Raw genomic sequence first — 13,041 nt, 5'->3', positions numbered from 1 at the left:
CACATCTCTTTACTAGCTGGTGCATATCATTTGTACAGATAGCCTAATTACAGGCTGAAACTAATGAAACATAAACTTCTAAAAATTGAGGTCTGTGGAACATGCTAGAAATGTATCCTTTAAGCCCAGGCCACTTCTTCCCAGCAGCCTCTTCTGTGGGTATTGTTACATCCCTCCTCATCTGACACGGATTTGATTGTCCCAGTGCGGGTGAGTGTGTGCTGGATTCAGTTGGACCTAGGGATGCGTGTTGGCAGTTGAGTGAGCGAATGTATTTGTTTTCAGTGTGTGAGTGGACACAACAACCCACTTTCAAAGCCCAATAATCCTACCAGGGATCTTCACTCCCGAGCCCAGGATTAAAAATCAGGTTGTTGCTGATCTGTTAACGGCTATTTAGGTCACTGGGTCTGTAGAGCGGGGCTAAAAATAGGAACCAAGATTGGGAGCTTTGTTAGGCCAGTGCCAGGCCAAGTGTCCTCACGGCCGTCGTCCAGTCTGCATTCACACAGTCCGGTGTTTGAGGACATGGGGGAGGTGTGCAGGCAAGCAGCTGTGAGTCATGAGCGATTAGAATTAAATGGCTCTGCCCTTTCAAGGGTCTGTTCATTCAGAAGTCAGTCGCCCGCATAGATCACACAGGATTTGTCTTTTGAAGGGTCATGTCTCAGGCAAATTGGACGTTTGTTTTTCTCTCTGTTTTTGCAGCTCTGAAAAAAACACGATGCTTAACTCCACCGTGATGCAGCGGTGTCGGTGTGGCAAAAGTGTTCTTATGAAGCAGGAAGTGATAAAGCCCCATTAATAGGATGTGTGAGAGGAATACTAACATTTTCAGACTGGTGAGAAAACTGATTCTGTCAACATGCACAAACTGTACGTTTTAACATGGCACTTACAGCTTTCCTAACCACAGTTCAATTTTGTGACCCTGAATCTGCAGTAATAATTGAAGTTCAGTATTTAGGACATGATTGTTTCTAATTCTATTGTTAGCCGTTCTTAACACATTTTATGGTAAGCTGATTCGTTGAGGTTATGAAGATTTTAACATTTAATTTTCACAGAAAAATTTTGCTTTTAAGTTTAGTGGACCGATTCCTATGCCATACAATGTAGCAATAATAAATAAACAAATGCCTTTTATAGTCACTATACACATTACAGTGAGATAAAAAAGCAACTCCTCTAGTGCAGACATCTATGTTCTGCAGGGCGATGTTCTGCAGGGCGATGTACATATGGCAGAGAATAAGCAAATAAATAGACATGATTTAAATATTGCACAGAATCAATGTTCATATACAATGAATAGTAGATGTCGGACAATGAGAATAATAATACTATTTTTATATTATCAGATACTCATAATGAACAGTATTTTTTGTTTGCTTACCCCAAATGATCGAAAACCGCAGAGAAAATATATTCTCTGCTATGACTTTTTTTGCAGACAAATTCTACATGATCCTTCCAGGACAACAAGTGACCCAACCAGAGTCCCAAGTATTTATAGAAACACTATATATTACAATTATATACAATATTATATACAATATATTTCAGTGACTCTATGCTCTGACATTCAAGGACCAAACCGATAAACACAGTGACTGTACATGCAGGACCAACTATAAAAAAATGGCTAAATGGCCTGTTGTGCCGGTTTTGCATGTGATTATTATGCACGTGGTAGAATAGAGGCTGCACAAATATTTGCATGTTTGACATGTTATTCTCTAAATGTATTACATTCCGTGGGGTTGAAAAGGGTGGGTACTAGTAAAAAGAATGTTATTTTCTATCTATCTTTAACGCATTCTCAATTACATTATTAAGTAAGCAAAGTGGAAATCCCGAATTTACATGAATGTCTTACCATTTCCCTTTATTGCATTACAGCATAACTGCCATTCTACTCCAGAATGATGTGAGAAAGAGTGATGTGGAAATTTGACCTGTAAGCAAGAACATTTTTGTTTTTCAATGCTTGTGACAGCCTCAGTGTTATACATTTAGAACTGCAAATGCCAGTGTGAATTCAGCTTTAATTTAATTGTAAATAGGGATTACACAGTACACAGTGGATACAAACAGAGACCATCTAAATTATTTTTGTCATTTATGACATTAAGATCCAGGTGCAATGTCCTTATAACCTCAAAGTTTTCCTTTTTCCTGCTGCAAACGTATTTGGTACTACATGCTGCATTATGTGGGTGTTCCAGTGTTGGACAAGAGGTTGCTGTTGGAGGTGTATTATGATGAACTGTTGCAGAAAATGGGTCAGCTCTTCAGGGCTTGTGGACCTCAGTTATCGACTGGAATAATAGTCTCAGAGGAATAGCGGGTGGAACATATCCCTCAATATTAAGGGTTGGAATCACAGAGAATCCGTACTATATCATGTCATATTCAATGCTAACTAACTTGATATACTGCAGGACAGTCTATGATACAGTTGTGATATCTTTGTAAAATAAAGATAAAAAAGATCCCTCAAAAAAAAAAGTATGTTCTATAAAGCAAAATTTGATCATTGGTGGCGTGGTGGCCCAGTGGCTTCACGCCTACAAGGTTGGTGTTTTGCATGCTCTGCCCATGTTGTCGTTGGTTTCAACCGGGTGCTCCACTTTCTTCCTGCCATCCTAAAAACTGTGTGTGATTGGCTGTAGGTGTGAGCCAATGGCATGTGCCCGATGACTCTGTGTGATTAAGTTGTTACTGAAAGCAAATGTCTAGGATAAGTAATTTTTGGGACAACTGTCTCTTTTGCTGTCTGCTGTTCAGATTCACAAATTCCTTTCAATATGTTTTGTAGCAACGTCTTTTTGATCCGCGCAGTAAGTGTACCTTTTCAAACAAACTATGTTTACAGCCCACTCCTGTGTACTTTTAAATGCTTTTTTTGGCATCGAACATGGTTGAGGATTGCACACTTTTTTGTTTTGTATTATTGTCTCTCTCTATCCGTCTCTCACTCTTTCACCTGCTTTCACAATAGGGGATGTATTGGAGGAGGAACTCCAGAGCCATTCTCTCTCTTTCTCTGACCTGATGACCCCTACCTCAGCCACTGCCATGGCCTCAGGCATGGACATGCCCAGGAAACGCAAGGGCAGCATGGACAACCTGTAAGATCCTTTGTCTGTGCCCTAGACCTGCTCTAGATGGTAATATAGGGACTGGGACCTGTTAAAAGGTCTTACGTGAACGGTCATGGTCATTCTCTGCATGAGTGCGTGTTCATGTATGTTTTGAGTCATGGCCAGTATCCATCACAGGAGCTGCATCAGTAAGAGTTCCACTCTGTTTCCAGGGAAACTAAAGCTGCATCGCTTCTGGATGAGGACATGGAGGATGAGCAGAACCGGTATGGTCTGGCTGTGGACCTCAATGCTTTTTTAAGAGATTATACCAACCTTCATTGGATGATTTTTTTGTGGTTTCCCTTGAAGGTCTGAAGAAGAGGACCAGCATGTAAAAATTAAATGTTTCAGGTAATTATTATTTCTATATTATTTATTGTCTTTCTTATTCTGGTACTACAATGTAATATTGTTATTATAATTATATGTACTAAAATGTCTGAAAGCTCACCAGTTTTGGAAAATATGACAAATCATGCAATTAGGTAGATGAGCATTTGTTGTACCTTAATTATATAGCCCAAATTAATCAAGCCCAGGCCTAAATGAACTACAAATAATTTAATAATGCATGATAGGGGGAGTGGTGGTGTGGCCTCACACCACCAGGGCCGTGAGTTCGAATCCAGGCTTTGTGTGTGTGGAGTTTTGCATGCTCTTCCCGTGTTGGCGCCCTGCAGGGGCCTGGCGCCCCACCCTGGGTCCAATGTCCCGGGATGGGCTCTGGATGATGAGATGATAGGGGGCAGTAGGGCTGCACAATATGTTATGAAGTAAAGAATGGTAATAGCAATATTTTATCCACAATTCTTAACTCATGAGAAAAAGGTCAGCAGCATCAGTCTCTTTGTGGGTCTTTTGTAAATAGGGAGCCTCACAGCCAAATTGAGAAGCGGAGACGGGACAAAATGAACAACTTGATTGACGAACTCTCGGGAATGATCCCCACCTGCAACCCCATGTCGCGCAAACTGGACAAGCTGACAGTGCTGCGAATGGCTGTCCAGCATCTCAAATCCCTCAAAGGTATTCATTGCCTGAAATTATGTGTGTTATGAATAAAAAGTGTGTTTGATGTGTGTTTCTAATAAATAAATAAAAACTGCCTCCTCCACTTAGCAAAGGCTTTTGAATATCTAGATATCTGCCTTGATATACACTACCAGTCAAAAGTTCGGATGCACCTATTCTGTGGCGTTCCGGACACTAAGATGGAGCCATTTTGAAGAATCCAATTTAAGAAAGTTATTTAACAAATTGTGTTGCAGCAGAAATTGAAGTATGTTTGAAGAATGAGTTTTCAGACTCGCCTCTTTTTACCTTCATGACTGCTTGAACTATCTGCATAAACCATCCCTGTCCTCTAACTTGGTCAAGAGAAGCCAAGAGTGTGAAATGCTCCCATGATAACAAAAGCTTCCTCAAGTTTTAATTATTTATTTTGGTTTTTGTTTCGTTTATTACATCTTATTTCATAGTCCTGTCGCTTCAGTTTTGTTCTATAATGTAAAACAAGTAAGAACATGCAGACTTTTGACTGGTGGTGTATCTCACTTCTTTGGTGGTTTAAGAGTGCAGCTGGAGTTCACTTAGAGCACCACAATGCCAAGCATAATTTTTTCAGTAGTGTTCAGGGTCTGGACCTGTCCTGAATGCTGGCGTAAGTTGCCTTGGTGACCAGTTGTATTTGCTCAGAATGTAATTTTCTTTGACAGGTGCCACAAGCTCCTTTGCTGAAGCAAATTACAAACCTTCATTCCTTCCTGATGATGAGCTCAAACACCTTGTCCTCAGGGTAACGTCCTCAAAATGTATATGGGAGTGGAAAAGGCATAAAAGTATTGCTGTTTTTTTTTGTCTGTTTTGTGTTTGTTCAATTTCATTTACCAAATTAAATATGGTGGAGGGGGGTTCAGGTTAATATAAGGAACCACAGCTGGAACATATAAGTGAATAAGATTAATTGTATAAATGCCCTGTATATTTTCTAACACTCCCTTTTGTCCCCTGAGATGCAGTTTAAGATAAATAATGATTGTTTCTTAGATCAAGGTTTTAAAAACATAAATCAAATCATGTTTATCAATCATCAGCTTTTCATGACATCCCTTTAGGTGTGTGTTTGTGATCAGGCTTAACCCCTTAGAAATGATCCGCAGTTTTTGTTTTTGTGATCAGGCTGCTGATGGGTTTCTCTTTGTGGTTGGCTGTGACCGAGGGAAAATCATCTTTGTCTCTGAGTCTGTCTCAAAGATACTGAATTACAGTCGGGTGAGTTATATCTGTTGCTTGGGTGTCATTACCTTTAATGATGTAGTTGCTCTGGAAACCGCAAATGAGATTTGAATTATAGCATTCTGTGCATTTTGATTAAATAGCTCAAACTTTAGGTAATAGACAAGGACATTATGAACAAAGACATGTTTATGTCCTAGGTATAAAATTGTGAATCATCAGAAGTGAGATTTACAATGCCATTCAAAGGTTTGAGGTCATTTGTTTATTAAAAAGACATTAAATTAACAACTCAGGTCAACAGTGGGTGGGTTTCAAGTGTGGGTTTCACTAAATGTATCTAACACGGTCAATGCCACACACATATAATATTTTTATTCATACCAATTTTATATTTTTTGTTTTGTTTTATTTTTTATGGAAAAATGACCCTGGATGACCCTAAACTTTTGAATGGTAGTGTATGTGTTGTCTGGTTTTGTGGTGGGGTATATTTTAATTAAATGTATGTTTTGCAGACGGAGCTGATTGGACAGAGCTTGTTTGATTATGTTCACCCAAAGGACATTGGGAAAGTGAAGGAACAGCTGTCAGCTTCAGAGCTGTACCCCCGTGAGCGCCTCATTGATGCAAAAAGTAAAGTCCATTAATTTCCCTCAAATTGAAAACTGTACACAGTTTTGTTTTTCAGCTTGCTGTGCAATAGTGTCTCTCTGCATCAGGTTCCCAGGGACTATGTGCCCCTGTGCACATTTTTGTGTGTGGCTGAATGCATTCTTCTCTCTGCAGCGGGTCTTCAAGTACAGGCTGATCTGCCCATTGGAGCCGCCAGGCTGTGCTCGGGTGCCCGGCGTTCCTTTTTCTGCAGGATGAAGTACAACAAGATGACTGTCAAGGTGGAGGAGACAGGCAGCTCTAAAAAGAAGGGTAAGGGAGGATGGACAGGTGGCAGTGTGGTCACTCCTTGCACCGTTGTCATCTGCCAAGATAAGATTTCCTTTAAACAGATTGGCTTTAAAGTCATTGTCGTGATGAGTGTATGTCTGTGGCCTTAACATGCTTGTTTGTGCATGCGTTTGTGTGTTTTTTTTGGTTTTTATTTGTCTCAGAGTCTCAGAGGTACTGCACAGTCCACTGCACAGGCTACATGCGCACCTGGCCCACCAGCCAGCTGGGTTCAGAGGGAGAGGCAGAGGCTGATAAGGAGAGCTCCCACTTCAGCTGCTTGGTGGCAGTGGGCCGCGTGCACCCACACTCTGTCCCCCAGGCCAATGGGGAGGTCAAGGTCAAGCCTACAGAATTTGTCACCCGCTATGCTATGGATGGAAAGTTTACTTTTGTGGATCAAAGGTACATATATTTGCTGTGTGTGTATATTTATATATATTTAAATGTATTTATTTTATTTTATTTGGTTGATTCCACTTATAAATGTGTACAGACCCTATACTACAACTTAAATGCTTGTTTTGACATGAAGATGGTTGTGATTTTTATCATTATGTAAAAAAAAAAAAAAAAAAAGATATGCAGTTTTTTGGTCTCTATTTTACACCCTCTGCTTTTACAGGGCGACCACCATACTGGGATACCTACCCCAGGAACTTCTAGGAACATCCTGTTATGAATACTTTCATCAAGATGATTTGCCTCATTTAGCAGATAGGCATAGAAAAGGTGAGTTGAACACAGATATTTGGTTTATGAGAGCGATTAAGAAATGGAGCATATGGCAAAGTAGATTTAATTTATCTTTTGGTATGTGTTTTATGATGTAGCATAAACATTATTTTCATATTTACCCTTGAGATTTACTATTGATAACTTCCATTTGTCTTGCAATGTCAGTTTATGCACAATGGAGTTCAGAGTAGGTCTTGTTTGCTTGTTTGTCAGTGTTGTTATCTATGTTTCTGTTTCCCTGCACAGTACTGAGGAGTAAAGAAAAGATAGAGACAAACTGCTACAAGTTCAAAACGAAATACGGTTCCTTTGTCACCCTGCAAAGTCAGTGGTTTAGTTTTATAAATCCCTGGACCAAAGAAGTAGAATACATAGTATCAACCAATACAGTCATATCGTAAGTACAGCCCTTCTCCTCACATAATCCACTGTCTGTTTGCTTATAATGCATGCAAAAACAGAAATGTTTGTTTGCAAGAAGCAAATACTTCTTTTTATGATTTATTTTTTCCTTTACAGTGGTAAAAGTAATGGCAGCGGCTCAGGAGACAAATCAGAACAGCCAAGCAACAGCAAGAGTTCAGAGGGTGAGCCCCTAAACAAGCACAGCAAATTAAATATTATGGGAAACGTTGTTTAAATTACCTGAAAACAATTTTCGTCCCTTGTTTCTTTCTGTTTCTCTCTATAGATGATGCTAAGAAAGTGCTTCCCATCATCCCTGGCATTTCTAGTGCTCCGGGAACAATGATCTATGCTGGTAGTATTGGAACTCAGATTGCTAATGAGCTCCTAGACTTTAATAGGTAAGCATTTGGTACAATTCAAATTGACAAAAAGAAAGTGAAGTGATTTGTCATTGTGAAGCACAGCCAGCACAGCACACAGTGACACAACGAAATGTGTCCTCTGCATTTAACCCATCACCCTTAGTGATGGGTAGTAGCCTAGTGGGTAACACACTCGCCTGTAAACCAGAAGACCCGGGTTCACTTAACCCTAAGTTGCTCCAGGGGAGGACTGTCCCTGTAACTACTGATTCTAGGTCGCTCTGGATAAGGGCGTCGTGTAAATGCTGTAAATGAAACTTGCTTTGGAGTAATTGGGAATTAGTGCCTGGGGAGCATTGTGTGGGGACGATACTTTGCTCAGTGGCATCTTGGCCCTACTGCATTTTGTCTTTCCCTCCAGAATGAACTCCTCGCCATCCAGCGGAAATACTAGCCCATTCAGCGCACTGCAGGATAAATCTCCACTAGCCATCACACAAGCCAGCAGCAATGTAAGAATGTGTCAATAGTTCATGTGAAGATATTTCATACTCAAAATACATGTATAAAACGTGGACGGTGTAGAATTTGACATTTTATTGTCATAAATTTTACATATGCCATATTACATTGAGGACCAGTTCAGATAAATAATATGTATATGAACACACCTATTTAGATGTTACATTAACAACTTTTTTAGACATGAAGAATATTTTTCATTGACAGCAGTATATACATGCATTCCATCCAAATACAACATATCAGTGTTCTGTTGAGTTAGTTTGCTCAAATTGGGCTCTGTTGTTTTCTCAGGTGCCAAATGGAGGAGTAACAGACGTGGAAATGGCAGGGAAGTCCACCAGCTCCGATCAGGAAACGCCAACAGGACAGTTTGCTGGGGGAGAGTCTCTTATTGGTACTGTGGACCTAATCCACCACAGTTCTGCACTCTGTTACATATATTAATATTTCATTCCTTATTTTCCATATACTGGTTGAATTGTGATTATTTTGTTGACCTGTGTCCTAAATTGTGCATTTAAATAATTTTGGTGTGCTCATACTGCTCCACAGTATGGCTGTTTTCATCAGCTATGTACCGCAATCTATCTCACACTCCAACTTCTTTTGCTTCTCCAAAGATGGCAGTTCCCAGTTGGACTTGGAAAATGTGGGGGTCCCAGGGCTGGGCAGCCTTAGCAGTGATGAAGCAGCCATGGCCGTCATCATGAGCCTGCTGGAGACAGACGCTAACCTGGGCGAAGCGGTGGACTTTGACGAGATGCACTGGTCTCTGTAGCATTCAAACTTAATGTCTTTTTAATCTCCCATCTGGTTTGTGTTACCTTTTTATTTTTTTCTAATTCAGCCATCCTTTTTCACTGGGCAGCAGGTGTCTTTCTGGACTCAGAAATTTAAATATATATTATCTTTTTGTTCCTGGACAAGCTTTGTGTCACCTTCTGGTGACTGTATTTTAAAACCCAGTGGGATTGTCTGAGTTGATATGGACGCTCTAAGCAGAAGAAGGAAGTGCTCATAACACAGTGCCTCGTGGGAACTGTAGGACCTTAAGCTACCTGATGTTCTGGCCTGTTTTGCATTTCGCTCTTCCTGTGACCTCACTCAGTGATGCAGTGATGGATTTTTTTTTTCCGGAGAGCGTCTGACTTTCTTTGTTTGTTCTGGCTGTTTCCTGTTCATGATGACATGTTCCAGCCATCCGGAAGTATTTCGTTTTTACAATTAAATGCAGCACCTCAAGGCCCTCTTTTTTTTTATTTGTGTTTCCTTGGGTAATCCACACTTGACCCAAGCAAAGGATGTGATCAAGCAAAAACATAAACACTGAATTTTTTTTTTTTTTATAAGAAAATTTCTACTTGCTTGAGAAATGGCAAGGGAACACTGAAAGTGGAACAAGGTCTGTGAGTGTGTGTGTGTGTGTGTGTGTGTGTGTGTGTGTGCTTTTTATGTGAGTAGACCGCAGTAGCACTGGATCTGGATGAAGTCCAGTTCACATAATTGATCCAACAATTCATGGAACCTTTGCACTCTTAAGGAGCTTTTAAAAATGTATTTAATGAATCTTCATTTAGAACTTGCTGAAATTTGTTTTAACCATTTAGACATTTTAAAACCCACCTTGGGTGATTGCAGGAAAACAGTGAATACAATGCACTGCACACAAATGGTAGTTCGAAAACATTCTGGTTTCAAGCATGTTCAAATCTGGGGCCTGTCTAGACCCAGAGATTGGAATAATAATTAGGAATCACAAATTGTGAGATTATGGACAATTACCTATGTTTTATAAAAAAGACTTGGCCATTTTTGTGTCATTAATGTTGTCATTAATGTTGTTCAGCCCTTTCCATCATTGGTCTTCAGTACCACCTATCATCAGACCTTCTATGATTTTTGTGAATCACATACGCAGGAAATTTTTCTGCCACTGTGTGAGATGGCCATCTGTGAGTGCCACCTTATTTGCCAATAGGCTGATGGCAGTTAACAAGCTGATCAGCTGTTACTGAAATCCAGTATATTGTTGGAAGGGATATAGACTGTACTGTGTCTCATCTGACTATTTGTAATCTAATCAACCAAATGAGGTCTTCTTCAATCATCAGATGTGGCTTCTCCTCTTTAATGCAACAAAGACTGGTACGCTCCATGCAGAGGAGCAAAAGCTTGATTAATCTAGTGCTTGCGGTCATCTTACTGTCCTGTGTGTGTGTGTGTGTGAGAGAGAGAGAGAGAGAGAGAGAGAGAGTGAGACAGAGCAAGAGATAGCGAAAGACAGAGAATGAGAGAGAACTGGGTCCATCATTTTCCAGTCCACTACACTTGAAGATGACATTGAACAAGGACCCCAAAGCCACTGGAGACCCTCCAGAAGTTGTGAAGTGCAACACGGTTGCAGCAGAGCGGGCTGTGAAATTTGTGCATTGGTTTCACCTCAGACTGATTTCTCAGGGAGCAATTGCACGAAATCAGAGTTCCCGTGGTTTTGTTTTTATTTACCTGCGATTTGCGTGCGTCGGCCGCATGTGTGATGAGTGTCTGAAGGTGAGCTGTGTGCAGTAACTGCAATGATAATGGGATTTATGTTTTTTGGGGGGTCCAGTTTTCAATGCTTGTTTTAATGTTTGATCCAACAGTCTGGTCAGCACAGATCTGTAACCAGCTTTCCTCATATCTTCTGATGCACTGAGAAGGTGACCTTCAGCTGTGAAGGACACCTGTGGCTGTAGTTCAACAGTGCTGAGAATTAGTAGAGGGTTGCTGCTGGATGGGCACTCGTAGCTACAGCTAATTCATCAGCAGCTTCTTTCTTTCCTTTCTGGAAGCCCAGAAGGCCTACTTGATCAGAAGTGCGACATACCTGGCACCAGTAAAATACAGCTATTGATCTGAGAGATGGGTGGTGCTGTCAGTGTTTACATTCCTGAACAGGAATTCCTTTTCCTCCCCATGCATCTCCCTTGAACGCTGCGGTTACAAATGCTTCACTACCTGTCCAGCAAATGCCAAGGCTCCTGAAATTCTGCGTTCATCTGCACGCTGTAAATAGACCACAGGTCTGCTGGTATCAGCATGGCTTTCCTTAACTTTTACACTTTATCAATGAATAATTGACCACATTACATTAGCAGCTGATATCAGCTGCATGTCTCCATTAGTGATGTAATTTGATGTTAATAGAGACTGATACATTTAAATGGTGTCATCTTGGACAGTTCTGTTGTCAGATAACTGATGCTCCCCCCCCCTGGATATTGAAAGGGCCTTTTAAACAACATAAAATATACTTGCCAATCGTTTGGCAAGTTTAAAGCGAGTGAGTTCGGTATCCCAAAAATAATGAATTGTCTTGTTTCTACTGTTCCAAAATATTTTTTTCTTTGTTTCGCATTCTGGACTATACATCTACTTACAAGCAGAAAAGCTATGAGCGGAATCCAAAAGGAGCATTTAATCTCTCTAGAGAGGGGGAAAAGCCCAACAATGCATCATTTCTGGACCTTGAAGACTGAACTTGACCACTAAGACTGAGGCTAATCATGAAAACCCTGCGCCTGACTGACCTAAAGGGCTTTTTTTGTGGGCTTATTCTTCAGTAGGATTAATAAAGACATGTTAAGTGAATATGTGCAGGTTAGGGCAGTGGGGTTTGGGGATCCACGACGCAATAATTATATTGTGTTTTATTAGAATCTCACCCCCCATGTGAGAGGCCAGACACACTGGTGACGCAAACAGCCAAGCAAAATGCCTGTGAGAAAAAGAAATTGGTGTGGGTTTATGAGGGCTCAGATGTAGCCTTAAGCGCTTCCTGCTCTTACCACCCACCACGCGAACTATCGCACGTGCCATAAAACAGGCTGGTCCTAAAAAGAGGCAAAATGTATTTTGTCTCACTCTAGGATATTATTTTCCCCTCCCATCATTTTGACTGTACTTTGTCGATATCCCGTGCAGTGTGTGTGTGTGTGTGTGTGTGTGTGTGTGTGTGTGTGTACACACCGCTCTGGTAGCCGAGCTGTTGGGGTGTGGTGCATAAACTAAGTACTGTAATGTAGGGTGGTTAGAGCCACAGATCTTATCTTTCCACTTTCCTTTAAAAATATCTTATTCATGAACTCTTTTTACTTTTCCCTCTCACTTTTCTCACACACGTCGCCTTTTTTTTGTCTTATGTCCGTCAGCGTTCTTTCTCTTTCTAATTCCAGGTTTAAGGTTTTGTTTGCCTTATGAGACAGACAGGTTGTTTGTTTATTAGCATGGGGGGATTAATTGTCAGTGAAATGTTTGATGTTATTTCTGAAATACTTTTATTGTCCATTGGGTTATTAGAATTAATGCCCCCCCCCCCCCCCCCCCCCCCCCCCCCCCTTCCCATCCACAATCACACTCTTTGTTGTCCATGGTAAGAGGACACAGACTGCACGTCACGTTTTGGAGGTAGCAGACACAGCAGAAAGCTGTTCCAACCCGGCACACTAATCTGCCTCTCACCCAACATGTTTTTTTTCTATCTCTTTTATTCATTATGCTTTTTCATTTACCGTGAAGCGTTTAAGGTTCATTACACCATCGCTGCTGCTGTCGATGAGTCTGTTTTTTTGTGGCAGACAATCCATGTCTCTCCAGGCTGTCGTGTACAAAGATTCTTAAATAAATATTAGTTTCCTGTA

The 13,041-nt window shown here is 40.8% G+C and overlaps 1 protein-coding gene across 10 annotated transcripts in view; it reads left to right on the top strand.

Annotated features, from left to right (window-relative positions):
- Nucleotides 1-13,041, top strand: part of bmal2 (basic helix-loop-helix ARNT like 2) — a 17,360-nt gene extending 4,319 nt beyond the window's left edge. For 3 of the 10 annotated variants that reach the window (XM_028957369.1, XM_028957368.1, XM_028957367.1), the window contains 16 exons: nt 3,005-3,134; nt 3,320-3,373; nt 3,459-3,500; nt 4,018-4,175; nt 4,865-4,944; nt 5,328-5,420; nt 5,903-6,020; nt 6,174-6,311; nt 6,494-6,734; nt 6,955-7,061; nt 7,314-7,464; nt 7,587-7,654; nt 7,759-7,873; nt 8,259-8,349; nt 8,654-8,756; nt 8,983-13,041. In XM_028957369.1, the coding sequence (XP_028813202.1) occupies nt 3,005-3,134; nt 3,320-3,373; nt 3,459-3,500; nt 4,018-4,175; nt 4,865-4,944; nt 5,328-5,420; nt 5,903-6,020; nt 6,174-6,311; nt 6,494-6,734; nt 6,955-7,061; nt 7,314-7,464; nt 7,587-7,654; nt 7,759-7,873; nt 8,259-8,349; nt 8,654-8,756; nt 8,983-9,140 (1,847 nt within the window). In that variant the 3' untranslated portion in view covers nt 9,141-13,041. Of the gene's footprint in view, nt 1-708; nt 843-1,418; nt 1,961-3,004; nt 3,135-3,175; nt 3,251-3,319; nt 3,374-3,458; nt 3,933-4,017; nt 4,176-4,864; nt 4,945-5,327; nt 5,421-5,902; nt 6,021-6,173; nt 6,312-6,493; nt 6,735-6,954; nt 7,062-7,313; nt 7,465-7,586; nt 7,655-7,758; nt 7,874-8,258; nt 8,350-8,653; nt 8,757-8,982 lie in introns of those variants that run through there. The other 7 variants (XM_028957370.1, XM_028957371.1, XM_028957372.1 and 4 more) reach the window with 7 other exon arrangements.

The sequence above is a fragment of the Denticeps clupeoides genome, chromosome 17, assembly GCF_900700375.1.
Source record: "Denticeps clupeoides chromosome 17, fDenClu1.1, whole genome shotgun sequence".
Classification (NCBI taxonomy): domain Eukaryota; kingdom Metazoa; phylum Chordata; class Actinopteri; order Clupeiformes; family Denticipitidae; genus Denticeps; species Denticeps clupeoides.
The sequence above is the reverse complement of the archived record's forward strand: the minus strand, read 5'-3'. Positions and strand labels throughout refer to the sequence as shown.